This window comes from Ranitomeya variabilis, chromosome 8, assembly GCF_051348905.1.
Source record: "Ranitomeya variabilis isolate aRanVar5 chromosome 8, aRanVar5.hap1, whole genome shotgun sequence".
Taxonomy (NCBI): Eukaryota; Metazoa; Chordata; class Amphibia; order Anura; family Dendrobatidae; genus Ranitomeya; species Ranitomeya variabilis.
In genome coordinates this window covers 23,991,185-24,015,796 of record NC_135239.1, presented here as the reverse complement: position 1 = coordinate 24,015,796, position 24,612 = coordinate 23,991,185, and the positions used below count along the sequence as shown (strand labels likewise).

The 24,612-nt window shown below is 45.5% G+C and overlaps 1 protein-coding gene and 1 long non-coding RNA gene across 2 annotated transcripts in view; one reads left to right on the top strand and one right to left on the bottom strand.

Annotated features, from left to right (window-relative positions):
* LOC143788243 (uncharacterized) overlaps positions 1-24,612 on the top strand; it is a 107,218-nt gene that overhangs the window by 76,127 nt on the left and 6,479 nt on the right. Inside the window, exon 2 of the mRNA XM_077277759.1 lies at positions 22,641-22,737. Within this exon, the coding sequence (XP_077133874.1) occupies positions 22,641-22,737 (97 nt within the window). The remainder of the gene's footprint in view (positions 1-22,640; positions 22,738-24,612) is intronic.
* Positions 10,313-17,609, bottom strand: LOC143788037 (uncharacterized). The gene is made up of 3 exons (XR_013218539.1): positions 17,582-17,609; positions 11,823-11,910; positions 10,313-10,453 (listed from the first exon to the last, which is right to left on the bottom strand). It is a non-coding gene; the product is annotated as an uncharacterized LOC143788037 (long non-coding RNA).

Genomic DNA, 24,612 nt, shown 5'->3' with positions numbered 1-24,612 from the left:
GGTAGTTGGAGGCTGTGTGGTAGTAGGAGGCTCTGTGGTAGTGGGAGGCCATGTGGTAGTTGGAGGCCGTGTGGTAGTTGGAGGTTCTGTGGTAGTTGGAGGCTGTGTGGTAGTTGGAGGCTCTGTGGTAGTTGGAGGCCGTGTGGTAGTTGGAGGCTGTGTGGTAGTTGGAGGCTGTGTGGTAGTTGGAGGCTGTGTGGTAGTTGGAGGCTGTGTGGTAGTTGGAGGCCGTGTGGTAGTGGGAGCCTCTGTGGTAGTTGGAGGCCGTGTGGTAGTTGGAGGCCGTGTGGTAGTTGGAGGCTGTGTGGTAGTTGGAAGCCGTGTGGTAGTGGGAGCCTCTGTGGTTGTTGGAGGCTGTGTGGTAGTTGGAGGCCGTGTGGTAGTTGGAGGCTGTGTGGTAGTTGGAAGCCGTGTGGTAGTGGGAGCCTCTGTGGTTGTTGGAGGCTGTGTGGTAGTTGGAGGCCGTGTGGTAGTTGGAGGCCGTGTGGTAGTTGGAGGCTGTGTGGTAGTTGGAGGCTGTGTGGTAGTTGGAGGCCGTGTGGTAGTGGGAGCCTCTGTGGTAGTTGGAGGCTGTGTGGTAATTGGAGGCCGTGTGGTAGTTGGAGGCTGTGTGGTAGTTGGAGGCCGTGTGGTAGTTGGAGGCTGTGTGGTAGTTGGAGGCCGTGTGGTAGTGGGAGCCTCTGTGGTAGTTGGAGGCTGTGTGGTAATTGGAGGCCGTGTGGTAGTTGGAGGCTGTGTGGTAGTTGGAGGCCGTGTGGTAGTGGGAGCCTCTGTGGTAGTTGGAGGCTGTGTGGTAGTTGGAGGCCGTGTGGTAGTTGGAGGCTGTGTGGTAGTTGGAGGCCGTGTGGTAGTTGGAGGCCGTGTGGTAGTGGGAGCCCCTGTGGTAGTTGGAGGCTGTGTGGTAGTTGGAGGCCGTGTGGTAGTTGGAGGCCGTGTGGTAGTTGGAGGCTGTGTGGTAGTTGGAGTCCGTGTGGTAGTGGGAGCCTCTGTGGTAGTTGGAGGCTGTGTGGTAGTTGGAGGCCGTGTGGTAGTGGGAGGTTGTGTGGTAGTTGGAGGCTCTGTGGTAGTTGGAGGCCGTGTGGTAGTTGGAGGCTGTGTGGTAGTAGGAGGCTGTGTGGTAGTTGGAGGCTGTGTGGTTGTTGGAGGCCGTGTGGTAGTGGGAGCCTCTGTGGTAGGTGGAGGCCGTGTGGTAGTGGGAGCCTCTGTGGTAGTTGGAGGCCGTGTGGTAGTGGGAGCCTCTGTGGTAGTTGGAGGCCGTGTGGTAGTTGGAGGCTGTGTGGTAGTTGGAGGCTGTGTGGTAGTGGGAGCCTCTGTGGTAGTTGGAGGCCGTGTGGTAGTTGGAGGCTGTGTGGTAGTTGGAGGCCGTGTGGTAGTGGGAGCCTCTGTGGTAGTTGGAGGCCGTGTGGTAGTGGGAGCCTCTGTGGTAGTTGGAGGCCGTGTGGTAGTTGGAGGCCGTGTGGTAGTTGGAGGCCGTGTGGTAGTTGGAGGCCGTGTGGTAGTTGGAGGCTGTGTGGTAGTTGGAGGCTGTGTGGTAGTTGGAGGCCGTGTGGTAGTTGGAGGCCGTATGGTAGTTGGAGGCTGTGTGGTAGTGGGAGCCTCTGTGGTAGTTGGAGGCCGTGTGGTAGTTGGAGGCTGTGTGGTAGTTGGAGGCCGTGTGGTAGTTGGAGGCCGTGTGGTAGTTGGAGGCTGTGTGGTAGTTGGAGGCCGTGTGGTAGTTGGAGGCCGTGTGGTAGTTGGAGGCTGTGTGGTAGTAGGAGGCTGTGTGGTAGTGGGAGCCTCTGTGGTAGTTGGAGGCCGTGTGGTAGTTGGAGGCCGTGTGGTAGTTGGAGGCTGTGTGGTAGTTGGAGGCCGTGTGGTAGTTGGAGGCCGTGTGGTAGTTGGAGGCTGTGTGGTAGTTGGAGGCCGTGTGGTAGTTGGAGGCCGTGTGGTAGTTGGAGGCTGTGTGGTAGTAGGAGGCTGTGTGGTAGTGGGAGCCTCTGTGGTAGTTGGAGGCCGTGTGGTAGTTGGAGGCCGTGTGGTAGTTGGAGGCTGTGTGGTAGTTGGAGGCCGTGTGGTAGTTGGAGGCTGTGTGGTAGTGGGAGGCCGTGTGGTAGTGGGAGGCCGTGTGGTAGTGGGAGGTTCTGTGGTAGTTGGAGGCCGTGTGGTAGTGGGAGGTTCTGTGGTAGTTGGAGGCCGTGTGGTAGTTGGAGGTTCTGTGGTAGTTGGAGGCCGTGTGGTAGTTGGAGGCCGTGTGGTAGTTGGAGGCCGTGTGGTAGTTGGAGGCTGTGTGGTAGTTGGAGGCTGTGTGGTAGTTGGAGGTTTGGTACTACTTGTTTGTGTAGACTCGGTTGTTGTCAGTGCTGAGGTCGTTTCACCTGTTGTAGAAAAATTTGTAGGTGTTAGATTATTTCAGTACAAATTTCTCATTTGGAGACTCCTATAGAAAATACAGATTATTGGTGATTGTATAAATCTCCAGCTCAGTATTCCCTATGTTATGTGTGTGAGATATAATGGACACTGTGGCCCCGATTCATATAGTGTTTGTGTCATTTTATGGCATAAAATAACTTAGTTTCTTGAAAACTGTTTGCATATCTTGGAAATTGCGTAAAAATGTTATAACATTGAACATTTTCACGTCAGTCCCTTCCAGATTCACTAAAATGGTCGGACCATGAGCGTAATGGGGCTCTGCTAATTTGTTACAATTTATGCCTCTTATTGATGCAAATTCCTCCAGAGATCTACTCCAGGCCCTGATGGAGCACTCTAGTTAAGAGATACTGAAACCACGGTGACTGATAACACTGTACTACAGCCACATTGAGTAGGGGAGTCTCGTCTGAAATATGTAAGAGACTTGGTGCATGCTGCAATTTTTTTTCACGCCGGTATTTGGTCCATGTGCAAAAAAGATGATCATCTGATTTGCCCAATTGGGTAACATTAGTCCTACTTCTAGTGCTGCCTGTGTGATGTAAATCTTTTCCACAGACAGCACTCTGACCGGAAATAGTCATGTTAATGTAGCTGAACAGTGAGTGCTGCTCATGTTATGATTATGTTTTATGATTCTGTCTTATTTGTGTGTATGTAAATATTTGGTTTAGGGCAGGGGTGCACAACATGCAACCCACAATGCCATTCCATGCAATCCCCAACCATATGAATAGAAAAAAGATTGTGAGACAGATTAACTGCAAGTGATCAGCAACACACAGAAGAGTGGTGGCAGCAACTTGGGAACAGGGACTAGCGCAAAATGGAAAAAAGCGGCAGAGTAAGGCTGCTTTCACACATCAGGTTTTTGCCGTCAGGCTTAATCTGGTGAATTTTTAAAAAAACGGATCCGGCGAATGATGCTGCCGGATCCGTTTTTTTCTCATAGACTTGTATTAGCTCCGGATTGCTCCGGATGGCATCATGTTTCATCCGTCACATTTATCCGGCATCTGGAAAAAACGGACACAGTAACGTTCTTTGTCTGCGGCAAAAAAAACGGACAGCGCCAGATCCGGCGCCATCCGGCTTTTGCTACAATGGAAGCCTATGGCGCCGAATCCGTCACATGACGGAATCCGGCGCCGAATTCTGGGTTTTTTTAACTTGCCATGCTCAGATACAATAAGCCAGCCCCCAAGGTGTATATAAAGCCTGCTAATAGGGCTCATCCATTTACCAGCCAGCAAGTAAGCAATGAAGACACAGACCTGCCACCAGAGCTGAAACCTGCCACATCCTGCCAGCAGCCAGCTGCAGCACGACACAGCCTACTAGGCCAGCAGCCAGCCACAGCAAGCTACAGCCTTCCAGGTCAGCAGCCAGCCACAGTTTGCACAGCCTCCCTGCCTGACCGGAAATGAACTGATTAGCGTGGGAAAGTTTCTGAACATTTTCCCATGCTGTCAGTTCACCGCGTCAGGCGGGGGGTCAGCGCATGCTCAGTGACTACCACTGAAGTCACTTAGGCTACGCTGACTCCCCGCCTGATGCGGTGAACTTGACAGTGTTGGAAAATGTTCAGAAACTTTCCCACTCTACAGTTGTAATGTAAACCAATTAACCCCTTGAGATGGATTTACAGCGTGGGACTTGACTGTATGGCAGACAGGTATGGGATATTGTTGCTTTTTTATTTTGGAATTTTTTACAGGAGAACTATGGCTTTGCTTGCATTGAGCGTGCAATTAAGATGTAAAACCTGTGTGTGTAATTATTTCATTAAAAGACTGTATGTGTGTATTTTTAACCCTTTTGGACTATTGGATTAATAAAGGATAGGTGTCTTATTGACACCTCTCCATTGTTAACCAGGCTTAATGTCACCTTACAATAGCAAGGTGACATTAACCCATTATTACCCCATATGCCAATGCCACAGGGCAGTGGGAAGAGTGAGGCTAAGTGCCGGAATAGATACAGATGTGCCTTTTCTGGGGTGGCTGGGGGCAGATTTTTTAGCCGGTGGGGGGCAATAACCATGATCCCTATCTAGGCTATCATTATCTGCCTTCAGTCACTGGCTTTCCCTCTCTGGCGGAGAAAATTGCACGGGAGCCCACGCCAGTTTTTACTGTGAATTAATCCTTTAACACCTACAGCTCCAAAATTTAACACACACACTACTAACATTATTAGGGAGGGACATATAAAAAATATAACGGATATGCAATGGTTTACTGTGTGTAAACCATGTCTCATATCCTGTCGGGTTCGGTAATGATTTAGCAAAAGCCGACTAATGAATTACCAGCTTTTCTGCTATCTAGCTCTGTATAAAATATAAACATGTATACACTGCTCAAAAAAAGAAAGGGAATACTTAAAACAACAGAATATAACTCCAAGTAAATCAAACTTTTGTGAAATCAAACTGTCCACTTAGGAAGCAGCACTGATTGACAATCAATTTCACATGTTGTTGTGCAAATGAAATAGACAATAGATGTAAATTATTGGCAATTATCAAGACCCCCTCAATAAATGAGTGGTTCTGCAGGTGGGGACCACAGACCACATCTCAGTACCAATGCTTTCTGGCTGATGTTTTGGTCACTTTTGAATGTTGGTCGTGCTTTCACACTCGTGGTAGCATGAGATGGACTCTACATCCCACACAAGTGGCTCAGGTAGTGCAGCTCATCCAGGATGGCACATCAATGTGAGCTGTGGCAAGAAGGTTTGCTGTGTCTGTCAGCGTAGCGTCCAGAAGAAGGAGGCGCTACCAGGAGACAGGCCAGTACACCAGGAGATGTGGAGGGGCTGTAGGAGGGCAACAACCCAGCAGCAGGACTGCTACCTCAGCCCTTTTGCAAGGAGGAACAGGAGGAACACTGCCAGAGCCCTGCAAAATGACCTCCAGCAGGCAACAAATGTGCATGTATCTGCACAAAAGGTTAGAAACCGACTCCATGAGAATGGTCTGAATGCCATACGTCCCCAGATGGGGGTTGTGCTCACAGCCCAACACCATGCAGGACGCTTGGCATTTGCCGCAGAACACTAAGATTGGCAAATTCGCCACTGGCGCCCTGTGTTCTTCACAGATGAAAGCAGGTTCACACTGAGCACATGTGACAGTCTGGAGATGCCGTGGAGAGCTATCTGCTGCCTGCAACATCCTTCAGCATGACCGGTTTGGCAATCAATCAGTAATGGTGTGGGGTGGCATTTCTTTGGAGGGCCGCACAGCCCTCCATGTGCTCGCCAGAGGTAGCCTGACTGTCATTAGGTACCGAGATGAGATCTTCAGACCTCTTATGAGACCATATGCTGGTGCGGTTGGCCCTGGGTTCCTCCTAATGCAGGACAATGCCAGACCTCATGTGGCTGGAGTGTGTTAGCAGTTCCTGCAAGATGAAGGAATTAAAGCTATGGACTGGCCCTCCCGTTCCCCAGACCTGAATCCGATTGAACACTGGGACATCATGTCTCGCTCCATCCACCAAAGTCACGTTGCACCACAGACTGTCCAGGAGTTGGCGGATGCTTTAGTCCAGGTCTGGGAGAAGATCTCTCTCAGGAGACCATCCGCCACCTCATCAGGAGCATGCCCAGGCATTGTAGGGAGGTCCTACAGGCACGTGGAGGCCACACACACACTACTGAGCATCATCTCTTTGTTTTGAGGCATTTCCACTGAAGTTGGATCAGCCTGTAATTTGATTTTCCACTTTGATTATGAGTATCGTTCCAAATCTAGACCTCCATTGGTTAATACATTTAATTTAATTGATGATTTTTGTGTGATTTTGTTGTCAGCACATTCAAATTTGTACAGAGCAAAGTATTCAATGAGAATATTTCATTCATTCAAATCCAGGATGTGTTATTCGAGTGTTCCCTCTATTTTTTTGAGCAGTGTATACATACGGTGTGTATATATATATATATATATATATATATATATACACACACTATATATATGTTTTCACGAATATTTGAGCCCATAAATCCATTATATGTCCATTTTGCAAGCCAGCGAGAAAATCTCGCCATACGGATGCCATAAGGATGGCACACGGATACTTTGATGCAAGGAAATCGCATCCTCGCATTGCACATAGATCAGTGTTCATGAAACATTTGTACGATTCTCGTCCGTGTAAAACAGACCGATTTTTTTTATATGTTGTGTGTGACGCCGGCCTAAGACAGATAATATAGGGATTTAGATAATTGACTCCAGCATTGGTAGTGATGATAGGGTCAGTTAGGATAGAGTTAATGTTTGGGATTGGCCCATAGTGGCTAGTGTTAGGGCACTTTCCCCTCGCCACTATGGGACACTTTCATTCCCGGGACACTTATTGTGGATCCTACCTCTATATTTATGTTCTGAATTATTACACTATGTATTATTGTATTAATAAAATCTTGTTTTTTTTTATGAAGTCAGTGCTCCACTCTCTTTTTTCTTTCAGCATTGGTTACATGCGGCCTGAACAGGCAGCACAAGTCCACACACCCAACTAGGAGCCACACTTTCATGTAACGCGCAGAAGCGCTGAGGACGAGTGCATAACCCACAGATACCGCCCCAACACCGCGTTACATTCTGAGCAGTTAAATTGTTGACATTAGCCATTCTGCTGAAGGGGGTGTCATTAATATAGGTATTGTATAGCACGGTTATAGTATTATTTTAGCTCTGTGCGGTGGTATCTACATTGGGCAGTTCTGCTGTCATTTTTGCAGTGTTGAATTCAATTTGTTTTCGATTCTGTTGTTTATCCTCATCTTGGAAAAAATATAACAGTAAACCTCAGCAAAAATGAAAGAACTGAATAGATCGCCAAGAGATAAAAGCAGACCATGTTGCTGCTATATGGGACCCTGCTGAAATAGGTTGGGCCCCATCCTGGTAGGTCCTATTTACTTTACTGTTGGGCGGTGATAACTTGTGCAGGACTCACTCCTCCAGAGCAACGGCACCAATAGCAAGTAAAATATTTTAACTTCTAGAAAATCCTCTAGAAAATTTAGTGAAAGGTTGTGTGGTAGTTGGAGGCTCAATGCTGGTGGGAGGCTCGCTGTGTGGTAATTCCAGGTTTAGTGCTGGTGGGAGGCTGTGTGGTAGTTGGAGGCCCAGTGCTGGTGGGAGTTTGTGTTGTAGTTGGAGGATCAGTGCTGGTGGGGGGCTGTGTGGTAGTTGTAGTCTCAGTGCTGGTGAGAGGCTGTGTGGTAGTTGTAGTCTCAGTGCTGGTGGGAGGCTGTGTGGTAGTTAGAGGCTCAGTACTGGTGGGGGGGCTGTGTGGTAGTTGGAGAATCAGTGCTGGTGGAAGGCTGTGTGGTAGTTGTAGTCTCAGGGCTGGTGGGAGGCTGTGTGGTAGTTGTAGTCTCAGTGCTGGTGGGAGGCTGTGGTAGTTGGAGGCTCAGTACTGGTGGGGGGGCTGTGTGGTAGTTGTAGTCTCAGTGCTGGTGGGAGGCTGTGTGGTAGTTGGAGGCTCAGTACTGGTGGGGGGCTGTGTGGTAGTTGGAGGCTCAGTACTGGTGGAGGTTGTGTGGTAGTTGTAGTCTCAGTGCTGGTGGGAGGCTGTGTGGTAGTTGGAGGCTCAGTACTGGTGGGGGGGCTGTGTGGTAGTTGGAGAATCAGTGCTGGTGGAAGGCTGTGTGGTAGTTGTAGTCTCAGTGCTGGTGGGAGGCTGTGGTAGTTGGAGGCTCAGTACTGGTTGGGGGGCTGTGTGGTAGTTGTAGTCCCAGTGCTGGTGGTGGTTGTGTGGTAGTTGTAGTCTTAGTGCTGGTGGGGGGCTGTGTGGTAGTTGTAGTCTCAGTGCTGGTGGAGGTTGTGTGGTAGTTGTAGTCTCAGTGCTGGTGGGAGGCTGTGTGGTAGTTGTAGTCTCAGTGCTGGTGGGAGGCTGTGTGGTAGTTATAGGCTCAGTGCTGGGGGGGTTGTGTGGTAGTTGTAGTCTCAGTGCTGGTGGGAGGCTGTGTGGTAGTTGTAGGCTCAGTGCTGGTTGGGAGCTGTGTGGTAGTTGTAGTCTCAGTGCTGGTGGTGGTTGTGTGATAGTTGTAGTCTCAGTGCTGTGGGGGTTGTGTGGTAGTTGTAGTCTCAGTGCTGGTGGAGGTTGTGTGGTAGTTGTAGGCTCAGTGCTGGTGGGAGGATGTGTGGTAGTTGTAGGCTCAGTGCTGGTGGGGGTTGTGTGGTAGTTGTAGGCTCAGGGCTGGTGGGGGGCTGTGTGGTAGTTGTAGTCTCAGTGCTGGTGGGGTTGTGTGGTAGTTGTAGTCTCAGTGTTGGTGGAGGTTGTGTGGTAGTTGTAGGCTCAGTGCTGGTGGGAGGATGTGTGGTAGTTGAAGGCTCAGTGATGGTGGGGGTTGTGTGGTAGTTGTAGGCTCAGTGTTGGAGGTTGTGTGGTAGTTGTAGGCTCAGTGCTGGTGGGAGGCTGTGTGGTAGTTGTAGTCTCAGTGCTGGTGGGGGTTGTGTGGTAGTTGTAGTCTCAGTGCTGGTGGGAGGCTGTGCAGTAGTTGTAATCTTAGTGCTGGTGGGGGTTGTGTGGTAGTTGTAGTCTCAGTGCTGGTGGAGGTTGTGTGGTAGTCAGAGGCTCAGTGCTGGTGGGAGGCTGTGTGGTAGTTTTGGGCTCAGTACTGGTGGGGGTTGTGTGGTAGTTGTAGTCTCAGTGCTGGTGGAGATTGTGTGGTAGTTGTAGGCTCAGTGCTGGTGGGAGGCTGTGTGGTAGTTGTAGGCTCAGTACTGGCGGGAGGCTGTGTGGTAGTTGTAGGCTCAGTGCTGGTGGGGGTTGTGTGGTAGTTGTAGTCTCAGTGCTGGTGGAGGTTGTGTGGTAGTTGTAGTCTCAGTGCTGGTGGGAGGCTGTGTGGTAGTTGTAGTCTCAATGCTGGTGGGGGTTGTGTGGTAGTTGTAGTCTCAGTGCTGGTGGGGGTTGTGTGGTAGTTGTAGTCTCAGTGCTGGTGGAGGTTGTGTGGTAGTTGTAGTCTCAGTGCTGGTGGGAGGCTGTGTGGTAGTTGGAGTCTCAGTGCTGGTGGGAGGCTGTGTGGTAGTTGGAGTCTCAGTGCTGGTGGGAGGCTGTGTGGTAGTTGTAGTCTCAGTGCTGGTGGGGGTTGTGTGGTAGTTGTAGTCTCAGTGCTGGTGGGGGTTGTGTGGTAGTTGTAGGCTCAGTGCTGGTAGGGGTTGTGTGGTAGTTGTAGGCTCAGTGCTGGTGGGAGGCTGTGCGGTAGTTGTAGTCTCAGTGCTGGTGGGGGTTGTGTGGTAGTTGTAGTCTCAGTGCTGGTGGGAGGATGTGCGGTAGTTGTAGTCTCAGTGCTGGTGGGAGGCTGTGTGGTAGTTGTGGGCTTAGTACTGGTGGGGGTTGTGTGGTAGTTGTAGTCTCAGTGCTGGTGGGAGGCTGTGTGGTAGTTGTGGGCTCAGTACTGGTGGGGGTTGTGTGGTAGTTGTAGTCTCAGTGCTGATGGAGGTTGTGTGGTAGTTGTAGTCTCAGTGTTGGTGGAGGTTGTGTGGTAGTTGTAGGCTCAGTACTGGTGGAGGTTGTGTGGTAGTTGTAGTCTCAGTGCTGGTGGGGGTTGTGTGGTAGTTGTAGGCTCAGTGCTTGTGGAGGTTGTGTGGTAGTTGTAGTCTCAGTGTTGGTGGGAGTTGTTTGGTAGTTGTAGTCTCAGTGCTGGTGGAGATTGTGTGGTAGTTGTAGGCTCAGTGCTGGTGGGAGGCTGTGTGGTAGTTGTAGTCTCAGTGCTGGTGGGGGTTGTGTGGTAGTTGTAGTCTCAGGGCTGGTGGAAATTGTGTGGTAGTTGTAGGCTCAGTGCTGGTGGGGGGCTGTGTGGTAGTTGTAGTCTCAGTGCTGGTGGGGGTTGTGTGGTAGTTGTAGGCTCAGTGCTGGTGGGAGGCTGTGTGGTAGTTGTAGTCTCAGGGCTGGTGGGGGTTGTGTGGTATTTGAAGCATGGTTCAGAACTTTTGATTTTTTGTTTACTTAAAATCTTCTCAACTTACCAGTAGTCGATTGTGTTTCAGCTCCCAGGCTCAAAGCTGTATACAGAAAAATACAGAATTATCTATTAGCTGTATGATGTGAAATGTTACCTACATGTCATGTACATTTATATCAGCCTTTTTATGTCACCATTCTAAGTGCCGGATAGTGAGAAGTTTTAGCCCCTGTGCTGCAACAGGTAGGAGTCAGCTTGTCAGGAGGAAGATGACCAAATTTATCACATGGCTCACTCTGGATTATGCATTTTTGCACATTGGTGCCAACTTTGCTCCACCTATTTGTTGGCTTTCTTATGCCAATATTTTGCACCAAAGAAAATATCACATTTTAAATTAATCAGCCTAATATGCTACCTTATTTAAAACATTATATTGCATCTGCCATTTGGCTACTAGCAATGCTGAAAAATAACATTGAAAACATAATTTTTTAGTCCGATGTTATATATGAGAAAAGCACTGCCCCTCTACAACTCCCACCACTGTTCAGAAAAGGGGCTGTTGTACTGCTGTGTATGCAAATATGTACAGCAGCCTGTAGGCCATTGCATAGAGGGGCTGGGGGAGGCAGGAGCGATGCAATTCTCATAAATACCACCACTCTTAAATTATATGTCCTGCGCATTTTTTAATCGCAACATATTAAGCTGATAGATCAACCATTAAAGTGACCATCTAATGTATTGTCCCTGTACTTATACGTTCCCATCTGCTGCTTTGATTGACAACCTGCTCTGCACACAGACGCTGCGGAGTTGGTTGTCAATTAGTATGCAAGGGAATGATTACAGCCGCACTCACTTTATAGTACACGGTGACTATAATGGCTTCCGGCACTGTCCCAATAACAGAAAGCATGCGCATGCAGGAAGTATAAAACTTCATTTTCTCCTTGCTCGAAATTGGCTAAACAGTATATAAATTGTATTTCCCTGCATATTAGCCCATATATGCAGGTATGTAATGTTTCTGGAGGTGACTGATTTTGAGAGCAGCGATCTTGCCCGAGTACTACAAGAACAGTTCCAGAACTTTGCTTTACTGCAGCAAAATAGGAATTTTATTCAGTAAAATATATTTATAGTGTTGAAGACATGCAATGATATGTATATAGGACAGATGTCCATTACCAGCTAGTGAAAATAGTGTGATTCCTCGGTATGGATCTAATTTTATAATAGAAGTGTTAGTTAGTGAGGGATCATAAAAAACAATAGGCTGTTTCTGATTATACTTTCCTTGAATGGTAGAGGGCTTAATATTTTAAAAGAAATGATGAAGGCGTGACCTAACAATTGTTGCAGGTTGCAAAACCTCTCAAAATTTTTAAAGGATGCAGGTGGTTCAAATTCATTAAAATTTCTCTTTCAAGGTCTATGTCCAGTGCAAAGATTTATCCACTTACCTGCTAGGAGCAGCCCGAGCTTGGTGAGCGCCTTCCAGTTCATTCTGAGATCAGAGTCTCAGACCTTTTCCTTCTGGGTCCCCAGTATCTGTGGATTCATCATTGAGAAATCCAGGTAAGTTTAATATCAACACTCGCACAGTCACAACTTAAATGTATCCTTATGACAAAAAGTTCCTTGTGACCCATGGTTTTCACATTTTATTGCACTTTTTCCTCCCAAAGATCACCTATATAAATAGAACGGTTTTTTTTCTAATCTTTAACCCCTTAAGCCCCAAGGGTGTTTTGCACGTTAATGACCGGGCCAATTTTTACAATTCTGACCACTGTCCCTTTATGAGGTTATAACTCTGAAATGCTTCAAAGAACCCCAGTGATTCTGACAGTGTTTTCTCGTGACATATTGTACTTCATGATAGTGGTAAAATTTATTTGATATTACCTGCGTTTATTTGTGAAAAAAATGGAAATTTGGCAAAAATTTTGAAAATTTCGCAATTTTCAAACTTTGAATTTTTATGCAATTAAATCACAGAGATATGTCACACAAAATACTTAATAAGAAACATTTCCCACATGTCTACTTTACATCAGCACAATTTTGGAACCAAATTTTTTTTTTGTTAGGGAGTTATAAGGGTTAAAAGTTGACCAGCAATTTCTCATTTTTACAACACCATTTTTTTTTAGGGACCACATGTCATTTTAAGTCATTTTGAGGGGTCTATATGATAGAAAATAGTCAAGTGTGACACCATTCTAAAAACTGCACCCCTCAAGATGCTCAAAATCACATTCAAGAAGTTTATTAACCCTTCAGGTGTTTCACAGGAATTTTGGAAATGTTTAAATAAAAATGAACATTTAACTTTTTTCACCAAAAATTTAATTTAGCTCCAATTTGTTTTATTTTACCAAGGGTAACAGGAGAAAATGGACCCCAAAAGTTGTTGTACAATTTGTCCTGAGTACCCCATATATGGGGGGTAAACCACTGTTTGGGCGCATGGCAGAGCTCAGAAGGGAAGGAGTGCCGTTTGACTTTTCAATGCAAAATTGACTGGAATTGAGATGGGACGCCATGTTGCGTTTTGAGAGCCCCTGATGTGCCTAAACATTGAAACCCCCCACAAGTGGCACCATTTTGGAAAGTAGACCCCCTAAGGAACTCATCTAGATGTGTTGTGAGAGCTTTGAACCCCCAAGTGTTTCACTGCAGTTTATAACGCAGAGCCGTTAAAATAAAAAATCCTTTTTTTTCCCACAAAAATTATATTTTAGCCCCCCAGTTTTGTATTTTTCCAAGGGTAACAGTTGAAACTAGACCCCAAAAGTTGTTGTCCAATTTGTCCTGAGTACGCTGATACCCCATATGTGGGGGGAACCACCGTTTGAGCGCATGGCGGAGCTCGGAAGGGAAGGAGCGTCATTTGGAATGCAGACTTGGATTGGTCTGCAGGCATCACATTGCATTTGCAGAGCCCCTAATGTACCTAAACAGTAGAAACCCCCACAAGTGACCCCATATTGGGAACTAGACCCCCCAAGGAACTTATCTAGATGTGTTGTGAGAACTTTGAACCCCCCCCCTACAGTTTATAACGCAGAGCCGTGAAAATAAAATTATTTTTTAGCCCCCAGTTTTGTATTTTCCCAAGGGTAACAGGAGAAATGGACCCCAAAAGTTGTTGTCCAATGTGTCCTGAGTACGCTGATACCCCATATGTTGGGGTAAAACCCTGTTTGGGCACACGGGAGAGCTCGGAAGGGAAGGAGCACTGTTTTACTTTTTCAACGCAGAATTGGCTGAAATTGAGATCGGACGGCATGTCGCGTTTGGAGAGCCCCTGATGTGTCTAAACAGTGGAAACCCCCCAATTATAACTGAAACCCTAATCCAAACACATCCCTAACCCTAATCCCAATGGTAACCCTAACCACACCCCTAACCCTGACACACCCCTAACCCTAATCCCAACCCTATTCCCAACCATAAATGTAATCCAAACCCTAACCCTAACTTTAACCCCAAACCTAACCCTAACTTTAGCCCCAACCCTAACTGTAGCCTTAACCCTAACCCTTGCCCTAACCCTAGCCATATCCCTAACCCTTGCCCTAACCCTAACCCTAGCCCTAACCCTAGCCCTAACCCTAACCTTAATGGGGAAATGGAAATAAATACATATTTTTTAATTTTTTAATTTTTCGCTAACTAAGTGGGTGATGAAGGGGGTTTGATTTACTTTTATAGTGGGGTTTTTTAGTGGATTTTTATGACTGGCAGCTGTCACACACTGAAAGACGCTTTTTATTGCAAAAAATATTTTTTGCGTTACCACATTTTGAGAGCTATAATTTTTCCATATTTTGGTCCACAGAGTCATGTGAGGTCTTGTTTTTTGTGGGACAAGTTGACGTTTCTATTGGTGACATTTTCAGGCACGTGACATTTTTTGATCGCTTTTTATTCTGATTTTTGTGAGGCAGAATGACCAAAAACCAGCTATTCATGAATTTTTTTAGGGGGAGGCGTTTATACCGTTCCACGTTTGGTAAAATTGATAAAGCAGTTTTATTCTTCGGGTCTTTACGATTACAGCGATACCTCATTTATATAATTTTTTTATGTTTTGGCGCTTTTATACGATAAAAACTATTTTATAGAAAAAATAATTATTTTTGCATCGCTTTATTCTGATGACTATAACTTTTTATTTTTGCTTTGATGATGCTGTATCATGTCTCGTTTTTTGCTGGACAAGATGACGTTTTCAGCAGTACCATGGCTATTTATATCTGTCTTTTTGATCGCGTGTTATTCCACTTTTTGTTTGGCGGTATGATAATAAAGCGTTGTTTTTTGCTTCGGGTTTTTTTTTTTTTTCGGTGTTCACTGAAGGGGTTAACTAGTGGGACAGTTTTATAGGTTGGGTCGTTACGGATGCGGCGATACTAAATATGTGTACTTTTATTGTTTTTTTTTATTTAGATAAAGAAATGTATTTATAGGAACAATATATATATTTTTTTTTAATTTTTGGGGGGATTTTTTTTACATTTTTTTTACACATATGAATATTTTTTTTTTTACACTATAACATTGCCCCAGAGGAGGGCATCATGTTCTAGTGTAAGATCGCCGATCTGACACTTTGCTGTGCACTGTGTCAGATCGGCGATCTGACGTGCAGAGCTCCTCCAGGCTTCCCGGCGCCTGCTCTGAGCAGGCGCTGTGAAGCCACCTCCCTGCAGGACCCGGATGCCGCGGCCATTTTGGATCCGGGCCTGCTGCAGCGAGGAGGAGGTAAGAGACCCTCGGAGCAACGCGATCACATCGCGTTGCTCCGGGGGTCTCAGGGAAGCATGCAGGGAGCCCCTTCCCTGCGCGATGCTTCCCTACACCGCCGGAACACTGCGATCATGTTTGATTGCAGTGTGCCGGGGGTTAATGTGTCGGGGGCGATCCGTGACCGCTCCTGGCACATAGTGCCGGATGTCAGCTGCGATAGTCAGCTGACACCCGGCCGCGATCGGCCGCGCTCCCCCCGTGAGCGCGGCCTATCGCATATGACGTACTATCCCGTCGGTGGTCATACGAGCCCACCCCACCTCGACGGGATAGTACGTCTAATGTCAGAAAGGGGTTAAAAATGTTCAGAAAACAGTTTTGACATCATTGACTTTAAGTGACTGATCATTCATTAATATGATGCTAAATGTATACACATTGAGGTATCTGTAGTGTAGAATTACAATCTATCTCATAAAATTAACTCTTTCTGTTTCTTATTCTTTTTATTTGTAATTTTCTCCTAAAAATAGCAGTTATTACATCTAACAAATTTGTAGATAGATAGATAGATAGATACAATTATGGGCAGGTAAATATATAGCTAGATTGACAGAAGATATTCATGTACAATGACAAAGATGTTGATTCACCATTGTGAAATAGTTTTCCAAGTAGCTGCACTCATTATAGTGGATGAACCTGTTTATCTAAAGGTAAAAATTTGACCCACTCCTACATTTAGATACAGAAGAATAGATATCTTTTACATAAACAGATAAATAGATTTACAGAAAAAGGGGATTAGGAAAATAAAGTCACTTGGTGAATACAAAGCATTACTTATTGTGTACAGTGTTACATCTTGTATTATACTCCAGAGCTGCACTCACTATTCTGCTGGTGCAGTCACTGTGTACACACATTACATTACTGATCCTGAGTTACATCCTGTATTATACTCCAGAGCTGCACTCACTATTCTGCTGGTGCAGTCACTGTATACATACATTACATTACTGATCCTGAGTTACATCCTGTATTATACTCCAGAGCTGCACTCACTATTCTGCTGGTGCAGTCACTGTGTACACACATTACATTACTGATCCTGAGTCACATCCTGTATTATACTCCAGAGCTACACTCACTATTCTGCTGGTGCAGTCACTGTGTACATACATTACATTATTTATCCTGTACTGATCCTGAGTTACATCCTGTATTATACTCCAGAGCTGCACTCACTATTCTGCTGGTGTAGTCACTGTGTACATACATTACATCACTGATCCTGAGTTACATCCTGTACTATACTTCAGAGCTGCACTCACTGTTCTGCTGGTGCAGTCACTGTGTACATACATTACATTACTGATCCTGTACTGATCCCGAGTTACATCCTGTATTATACTCCAGAGCTGCACTCACTATTCTGCTGGTGCAGTCACTGTGTACAGACATTACATTACTGATCCTGTACTGATCCCGAGTTACATCCTGTATTATACTCCAGAGCTGCACTCACTATTCTGCTGGTGAAGTCACTGTGTACAGACATTACATTACTGATCCTGTACTGATCCTGAGTTACATCCTGTATTAATCCCCAGAGCTGCACTCACTATTCTGCTGGTGAAGTCACTGTGTACAGACATTACATTACTGATCCTGTACTGATCCTGAGTTACATCCTGTATTATACCCCAGAGCTGCACTCACTATTCTGCTGGTGCAGTCACTGTGTACATACATTACATTACTGATCCTGAGTTACATCCTGTATTATACTCCAGAGCTGCACTCACTATTCTGCTGGTGCAGTCACTGTGTACATACATTACATTACTGATCCTGAGTTACATCCTGTATTATACTCCAGAGCTGCACTCACTATTCTGCTGGTGCAGTCACTGTGTACATACATTACATTACTGATCCTGTACTGATCCTGAGTTACATCCTGTATTATACTCCAGAGCTGCGCTCACTATTCTGCCGGTGGAGTTACTTTGTACATACATTACTTATCCTGTACTGATCCTGAGTTATATCCAGCATTTTATTCCCCACAATTCAAGTTTCAAAGATCAAATCTTTCGTCATTTGCTGCTAGTTCAGTGTCACATATAGTAAAGATCGCCCCCCCTTGCATTACGTCAGGTCTGCCAAGCAGGATATCTATCCATACACTTGCTGATTGAAGTTGGTAACATACTTAACTACTACTTTATCTGGATAGTATATCTTCATTGTCATATATATAAAAATCACATAGCCTCCAAATAGTCCAAAGTATTTACCCCAAATCCTATTTACAAAGCACAGTGGACCATTGACTTTGGACTTATAAATAATATTTGCTATCTTTTCTCAGATACTGTTGGGGGAGATACAATAACTTGGAATAAACAAATCATTTTCCAGGAATAAATGACAAAAAAATAATATTTTCCATCCTCACCTGAGTGCTTGTACCCTCTGTATAATCCTCCTGGCTGATATAGGGAACTGTGAGGCCTGGAAGGTGACAATGGCTTAAATAAAGGGGGCAGTGCCAACTAATTACATGAGTCAGGTACCTGTACAGAATAGCATCCCTTTCCCTGCTCACACCTGACACTGGGATGCAGGAATAGCAGGACATCTCAATTAACACAGTCATCACCATTATGAAATGGAATACAAGTATGTGAGGAATGAGAGAAAGAAACGGAGACAACCCCAGGCGGGGCCACAGCTCGTGTCACAATCCTAGAACCTGCAAATGTTACAGTTATCTGGTTGCAACCTGCAGGAAGTGAGAGAGAGCAGCATTGTGATTGGAGCTAGATCACTGAGGTTATTGGGAGACCAGGGCTGGAGATCAATGGGACAATGCATGTAGCAGAGAAAGTTCCATGCTACATTATAATTAGCACTTATGAGAGATGTTGATTGCCCTTGTGCAAAAGAGGGGCCATTAATCAGTCATAAGAGTTATAATATTTGCATTAGTGCAATTCAATTATGAAGATGTTCGTTATTCCTGACTTTGGATTCTTGCTATACATCTAATTGAGACTATCCGGATATATAAAAAAAAGAAATAGATTTTTTTATAGAAATTATTTTTTTAGCTGGTGTATGCAATGTTTCAGCTCAGTGCACTTGGAAATTTTTGGGTACATAAATATGTTGCATACACGGTCTGCTAATAATCAAAACGTTCACCTTTTTTTTAACTCAAAGCATTCACATTTTGTTAACTCAAAGGCTGCCTTTTTCTGTAAATTCTTTCGGCACAGTCACAGAGCTCAGTCATTGGCTACAGAAGTGACCCCTCATGAGACCTGAGCAGTAGCTGGGTGCTGGCACTGGGCCTGCTGAGGGCAAGTACATGATGTTATTTTCAGTATTATTCAGCATTTGCCGTCCACTGTTCTGAAAGTGGAAACCCCCTCTAAGTGAGGGGTGCTTTTATCTATGTATTCACATAGATAGGACGAATGAACTGTGTAATGACCATAATGATGCACATATATTATATATCCTATACTATAAATGTTTATGTTTAAAATATCTAAATGGGAAGATGACTGATATATGAATAAGGCCACATTCACACGTTCAGTATTTGATCAGTATTTTACATCAGTATTTGTAAGTCAAAACAGGGAGTGGAACGATTATATTTGTATAGAAACACGTGCACGACTTATTCATTTTTTTCTTATGCATTTTTTTTAGCCACTAGTGGTTTTGCTTACAAATAGGGATGAGCGAGCAGTAAAATTCTCGGATGCTCGTTACGCAAACCAAGCATTTCCTAATGCTAACGGCAGGGCAGCACAACACCTCAAAGGCATAGAAGGACATGTGTCCAGCTTTGAGACCCAATAGTTGAAGGTTGCAAAGGAATTAGAGAATATGCTGCTTTGGTAGGTCAGGTATTGCTAGACCATCTTTAAAAACTTTTCCCTCCTTGTCAAAACTACCCGGTCATCAGGGCTTGAATGCTGGAGGGTGTCATGAAATTGGTCCAGGTCTTCGACAGTGGGTCTAGTAGGGTGAACAACTAGTACTCTTTTTGGGCCAAGATGAATGTAACCCGAGGGTCTCCACTTTGATTTCTCTCAGTTATTCTTTTCAATAACTGCGGTGTGCGCTTTTTCTCCTAGACAAATTAGCTTCAACAGATATTGCTGTCACTTTGCTGAGGCAGTGCTACGGTGCCTCCAGCTTCCGGCTGATGTGGACGACGTGCTCTGAGATACCAAATCGGAGCTGGAGAATGAGGAAGAGCAGGAGGGAGTGCAGGAACTGGTGTAGGAGTTAGAGGGAACCCTGATAGAAGTAGGGCCAGCAATCCTCAGTGTCGATAGCGCATGTTCCATGCAGTGTGGGTTTTGGCTCCAGCCTCCACAATGTTCACCCAGTGTGCCGTCAGGGAACTATAGCATCCCTGGCCTGAAATGCTGTCCACATGTTGGTCGTTAAGTGTACAATCCTAGAAAGTGAGATGGTAAGGGCACAGGTAATGTTCCCAGACACGTGCTGGTACAAGGCAGGGATGCCACAATGGGAAAAATAGTGGCAGCTGGGGACCAAGTACCGAGGGATGGCTGCTGCCATGAGTATCTACCAGCCGAAATGGCAACATTTCCAAGACAAGCAGTCTGGAATTATGCCCGTTTAGTGTTTGGGCCTGTAGGTGGTTGGCTGTGAAATTTCTTTCTAATTCCAATGTCTGGGGTAGGTACAGCTAAACGCTGTGCTTGGATTCGTTTTTGGAAGTGCCTGATGATGGTGTCTCAAAATGTGGAAGAACGGGTGCAGGGCGGGAGGCATGGCACAGGTTTTAAATGACCTTTTTTGTCTTTCTTTAAAATGTCCCAGACTGGGGAATTCCTAACTCTTTCATGGCGAAATTCACAAATATTGGCGCTCTGCTGAACAGTTGCCTGTCTTCTCTCTCTGGTCGCCCCACTGCCTCTTCCTGCCTGTTTTGGTACTGCCGATCCCTCCTCTTTAGCGCTGCTGGCATTGCTCTGCATGCCAGTTTCCCAGGTTGGTGACTTTGTAATCCACCACCTCATCTTCCTCCGCTGCACCCTGGTCCTCCTGACTTGGTGACTTAACAACAACATGACTTATTGGCAACTGTGTCTCATCATCACTTAGGGTACTGTCACACAGTGGCACTTTTGTCGTTACGACGGTACAATCCGTGATGTTCCAGCGATATCCATACGATATCGCTGTGTCTGACACGCAGCAGCGGTCAGGGACCCTGCTGAGAATCGTACGTCGTAGCAGATCGTTTGGAACTTTCTTTCGTCGCTGGATCTCCCGCTGTCATCGTTGGATCGGTGTGTGTGACACCGATCCAACGATGTGTTTGCTTGTAACCAGGGTAAACATCGGGTTACTAAGCGCAGGGCCGCGCTTAGTAACCCGATGTTTACCCTGGTTACCATCGTAAAAGTAAAAAAAAACAAACAGTACATACTCACATTCCGGTGTCCGTCAGGTCCCTTGCAGTCTGCTTCCCGCTCTGACTGACTGCCGGCCGGAATGTAAGAGCAGAGCACAGCGGTGACGTCACCGCTGTGATCTGCTTTCACTTTACGGCGGCACTCAGTCAGTGCGGGAAGCAGACGGGAAGGGACCCGACGGACACCGGAATGTGAGTATGTACTGTTTGTTTTTTTTTACTTTTACGATGGTAACCAGGGTAAACATCGGGTTACTAAGCGCGGCCCTGCACTTAGTAACCCGATGTTCACCCTGGTTACCCGGGGCCTTCGGCATCGTTGGTCGCTGGAGAGCGGTCTGTGTGACAGCTCTCCAGCGACCACACAACGACTTTCCAACGATCACGGCCAGGTCGTATCGCTGGTCGTGATCGTTGGAAAGTTGCAGAGTGTGACAGTACCCTTACAGTACCTCCTTAGACAAAATTTGCCGTTCCTCACCGTCATCTTCTTGTGACCGTGGCTACTTTAAGTTTTGTGCATCACTAAACAGCATCTCCTCCTGTCCCTCTTGGGACATGCAGGTTGAGAGCCCACTATCAAGAAATGATGTTGTGAAGATCTCCTCGTAGTGTCCTAGTGTGGGATCACTAGTCTCCTGGGACTCAACATGGTAGGAGGAAGGAGGATCAGGGTGAGGGTCATTCCATATCAAGTGATCCAAATATGAATATTTTTTTACCTGACGTCTTTAGATTTTTTTTATTTTTAGTTTTTATGAAATACAACTTTAGTTAATTACAAATTAAAAGTTTTGAATTTTTTTCTTCATCAGTTAATTTTTTTTACAGATTTCTAAAGTTTTGAAAAAGCGCGGATTTTAGCCTGGTATGGCTTTACATTTTTTAGCATATCTCGGGCTAGAATAAAGATAAAGAGGTGGGAGAGGCACTTTTTTTTCTCAGAAAGGTACCGGATTTTGTTTGATATGTCACAAGACTATGTTTGTTTATATTTTGTTTTGGAGAAATCAAATTCAAAATTTTTGATGCGCAATTGTGAAAAAAACTTGTGTTTTAAAATTGTGAAAACATGCATGTGTGTTACTTGTGTTCTAGTGTACAGGGATTCAACTTGGGATCTATCAAATTTTTATTTTTTTTTAAGCTTTGAATCATCTGATTTTATGTTTGTGTGAGTTTCTTCCTTTTTTCTTTTCAAATTACAACTTTCTGAATTCAACATTTATATGCAACAATAAAAAAACACAAAAAACAAATACCGAAGTGCCAGAATAAATACCGTATTTTCCGGCGTATAAGACGACTGGGAATATAAGACGACCCCCCAACTTTTCTACTTAAAATATAAAATCTTCTTAAAAGTCAGGGGCCTTCTTATACGCTGTGTGTTGTCTTATAGGGCAGGTGACCAATGTGCATATTGTGGGGTGGAGTGGTCCCGATGACAAAGAGAGGGGGCGTCTCACAGGGAAGGTGTAAGTGGAGTATCCCCCATTACCTCATTGTAGCAGCGATGCTCTCTGTGCTGGGGGGGCAGCGTTGGCTGCTCCTCTATGTGCAGCGTGGGGTCTCCGTGCTGGGGGCAGCGGCGGCTCCTTTTTGTGCAGTGTGGGTGCTCTGTGCTGGGGGCGGTGGCGGCGTATCTCTGTGCAGCATCGGGGCTCCGCATTTCCTCAAAGCCCGGAGGCACCGGCAGCTCCATTGCTGTGATGTGGTGGCCTCCGGGAAAATGGCTGTTGGGGGCGGCGCATGCTCAGATTCAGATCTCGTCTCCCGTGATCTCGGGACGAGATCTGAATCTGAGCATGCTTCGCCCCCAGTGGCCATTTCCCAGAGGCCACTGCATCGCAGCAATGGAGCTGCCGGTGCCTCCGGGCTTTGAGGAAATGTTTGTGATTTGCAATTAATTTTAAAATAAAATATATTTTCTGAAATATAAAAAGAATCTTTCTTTGTCTGATGGAATTTTTTAGGGGTTAATTATTTTAGTGTTTTTTTCATTGGTCTATATAAATTGTTATTTCTGGTATTTCTTTCTATATAGGTTTTTGAGGAAATGCCGGCTGAGCCCCGATGCTGCACAGAGATACGCTGATGCCGTCCCCCCAGCAGAGAGAGCATCGCTGCTTTGCTATAATGAGGTAATGGGAGATACTCCACTTACACCTTCCCAGTGAGACGCCCCCTCTCTTCGTCATCGGGACCACTCCTCCCCACCCACCATATGCACCCACCCTATAAGACGAGACCCCGACTTTTAAGAAGATTTTCAGAGGTTAAAAGGTCGTCTTATATGCCAGAAAATACGGTACATCTTAATCATCATAACACAACTTGCTCAGCATTTTCAACCTGAATGCATTGAACAAACCAAAAGAAATGTTTTATCGGATAAAACTCGGACCAATGTTATACTATGGGGCAGTGCAGATCTGCGATTCATTTCTCATGCCAATTCGGGATAAGGAAGCAATCACCGCATGCTGATATTTGTATCACTTGCACCCATACAAGTCTATGGGTGCGTGTAAAACATCGGATTGCACTCGGATGTCATCTGTGTGCAGTCCGATATATGTGCACAGAGACAACAGATAAGATGGACCCTGAATGAAGCGCTTGGGAGTGTGAAACAGCCATCACTCTCTTTATGGTCGGCCTGTATCATCCACCCTGTATGTAACAAAGGAATAACTTTTTAGCTACCAGTGAGTACATCAGTTTTTTCTCTGTTCCTATTTTGTTAATATTATACTGTATTTGAAGAAACTCCACATTTTGGCAAGCACCTGTGGTGCATTTACCTTTACTCTGAGCATGGTGGAGGAATATAACCCGCTAACAAGTTGTTACCCCAGCATGGGTTGAGGTAAGGGGACACTCATTGCATTGTAGATGGTTCCAACAGGTTTCACCCTGAGAATGACAAATGGAGTGACAAATACTAATCCTAACACTAATTTGTGCCAGAAAACTAGAATTGGTGCCTTACAGAGCATGACACCTCACTCTGCTGTGTGTAGTTTTAGCTCCATTAGAAAGATAACTTAGGGCCCCTTCACACTGGTCGATTCTGCTACGATTACGACGCATTTGCGTCATATTCGACATCGCAGTACGAGCTCGTAGCCAGCGGTCACACTCTACGATGTTAACGCTTTTTCTGACGTAGTTGCGATGTGAACGTCACGCGTCGCAATCGTACGCTACCCTTCACACCGCCATAGTCCTACGACTCCGAGCGTGACGTATTACCAGCATGGGCGTGCTAAAACGTCACGCCCAATCAGGAGACAGGTATGCGGAAGCCCAACCCACGTAGTCGCATTACGAGCTCGTATGACCGCCGTCACATACTACGATTTCGACCGCCACAGCGAGACATTTACGACGAAAGAAAGTTCTGCTCTTTCTTTCACATCGTACGATGCTGGGCTGCGTCGCAAATCGTAACGCCATGTCACACTTTGCAACCTCGGAACGAGGACGGATAAACGTCACAAATCGAACGCTCGTTCAGACTTTGATTGCACAGTGTGAAGGGGCCCTTACAAACTTGTGTGATTAAGCATTGCAATAATGTAACATTATGGTAACACCATTAATAGTCATGGGTTAGAAATATCCTGATGATAAATAATGAAAGAAATAGGGAGTTTTTCTAAAGTTCACTTAATCCCTTCATGACCCCAGCTTTTTTCGGTTTTGCGTTTAAGTTTTTCGCTCCCCTCCTTCCCAGAGCCATAACCTTTTTATTTTTCTGTCAATATGGCCATGTGAGGGCTTATTTTTTGCGGGACAAGTTGTACTTTTGAACAACATTATTGGTTTAGCATGTCGTGTACTAGAAAATGGGAAAAAAATACCAAGTGCGGTGAAATTGCAAAAAAAGTGCAATCCCACACTTGTTTTTTGTTTGGCTTTTTTGCTAGGTTCACTAATTGCTAAAATGGACCTGTCATTATGATTCTCCAGGTCATTATGAGTTCATAGACACCAAACATGTCTAGGTTATT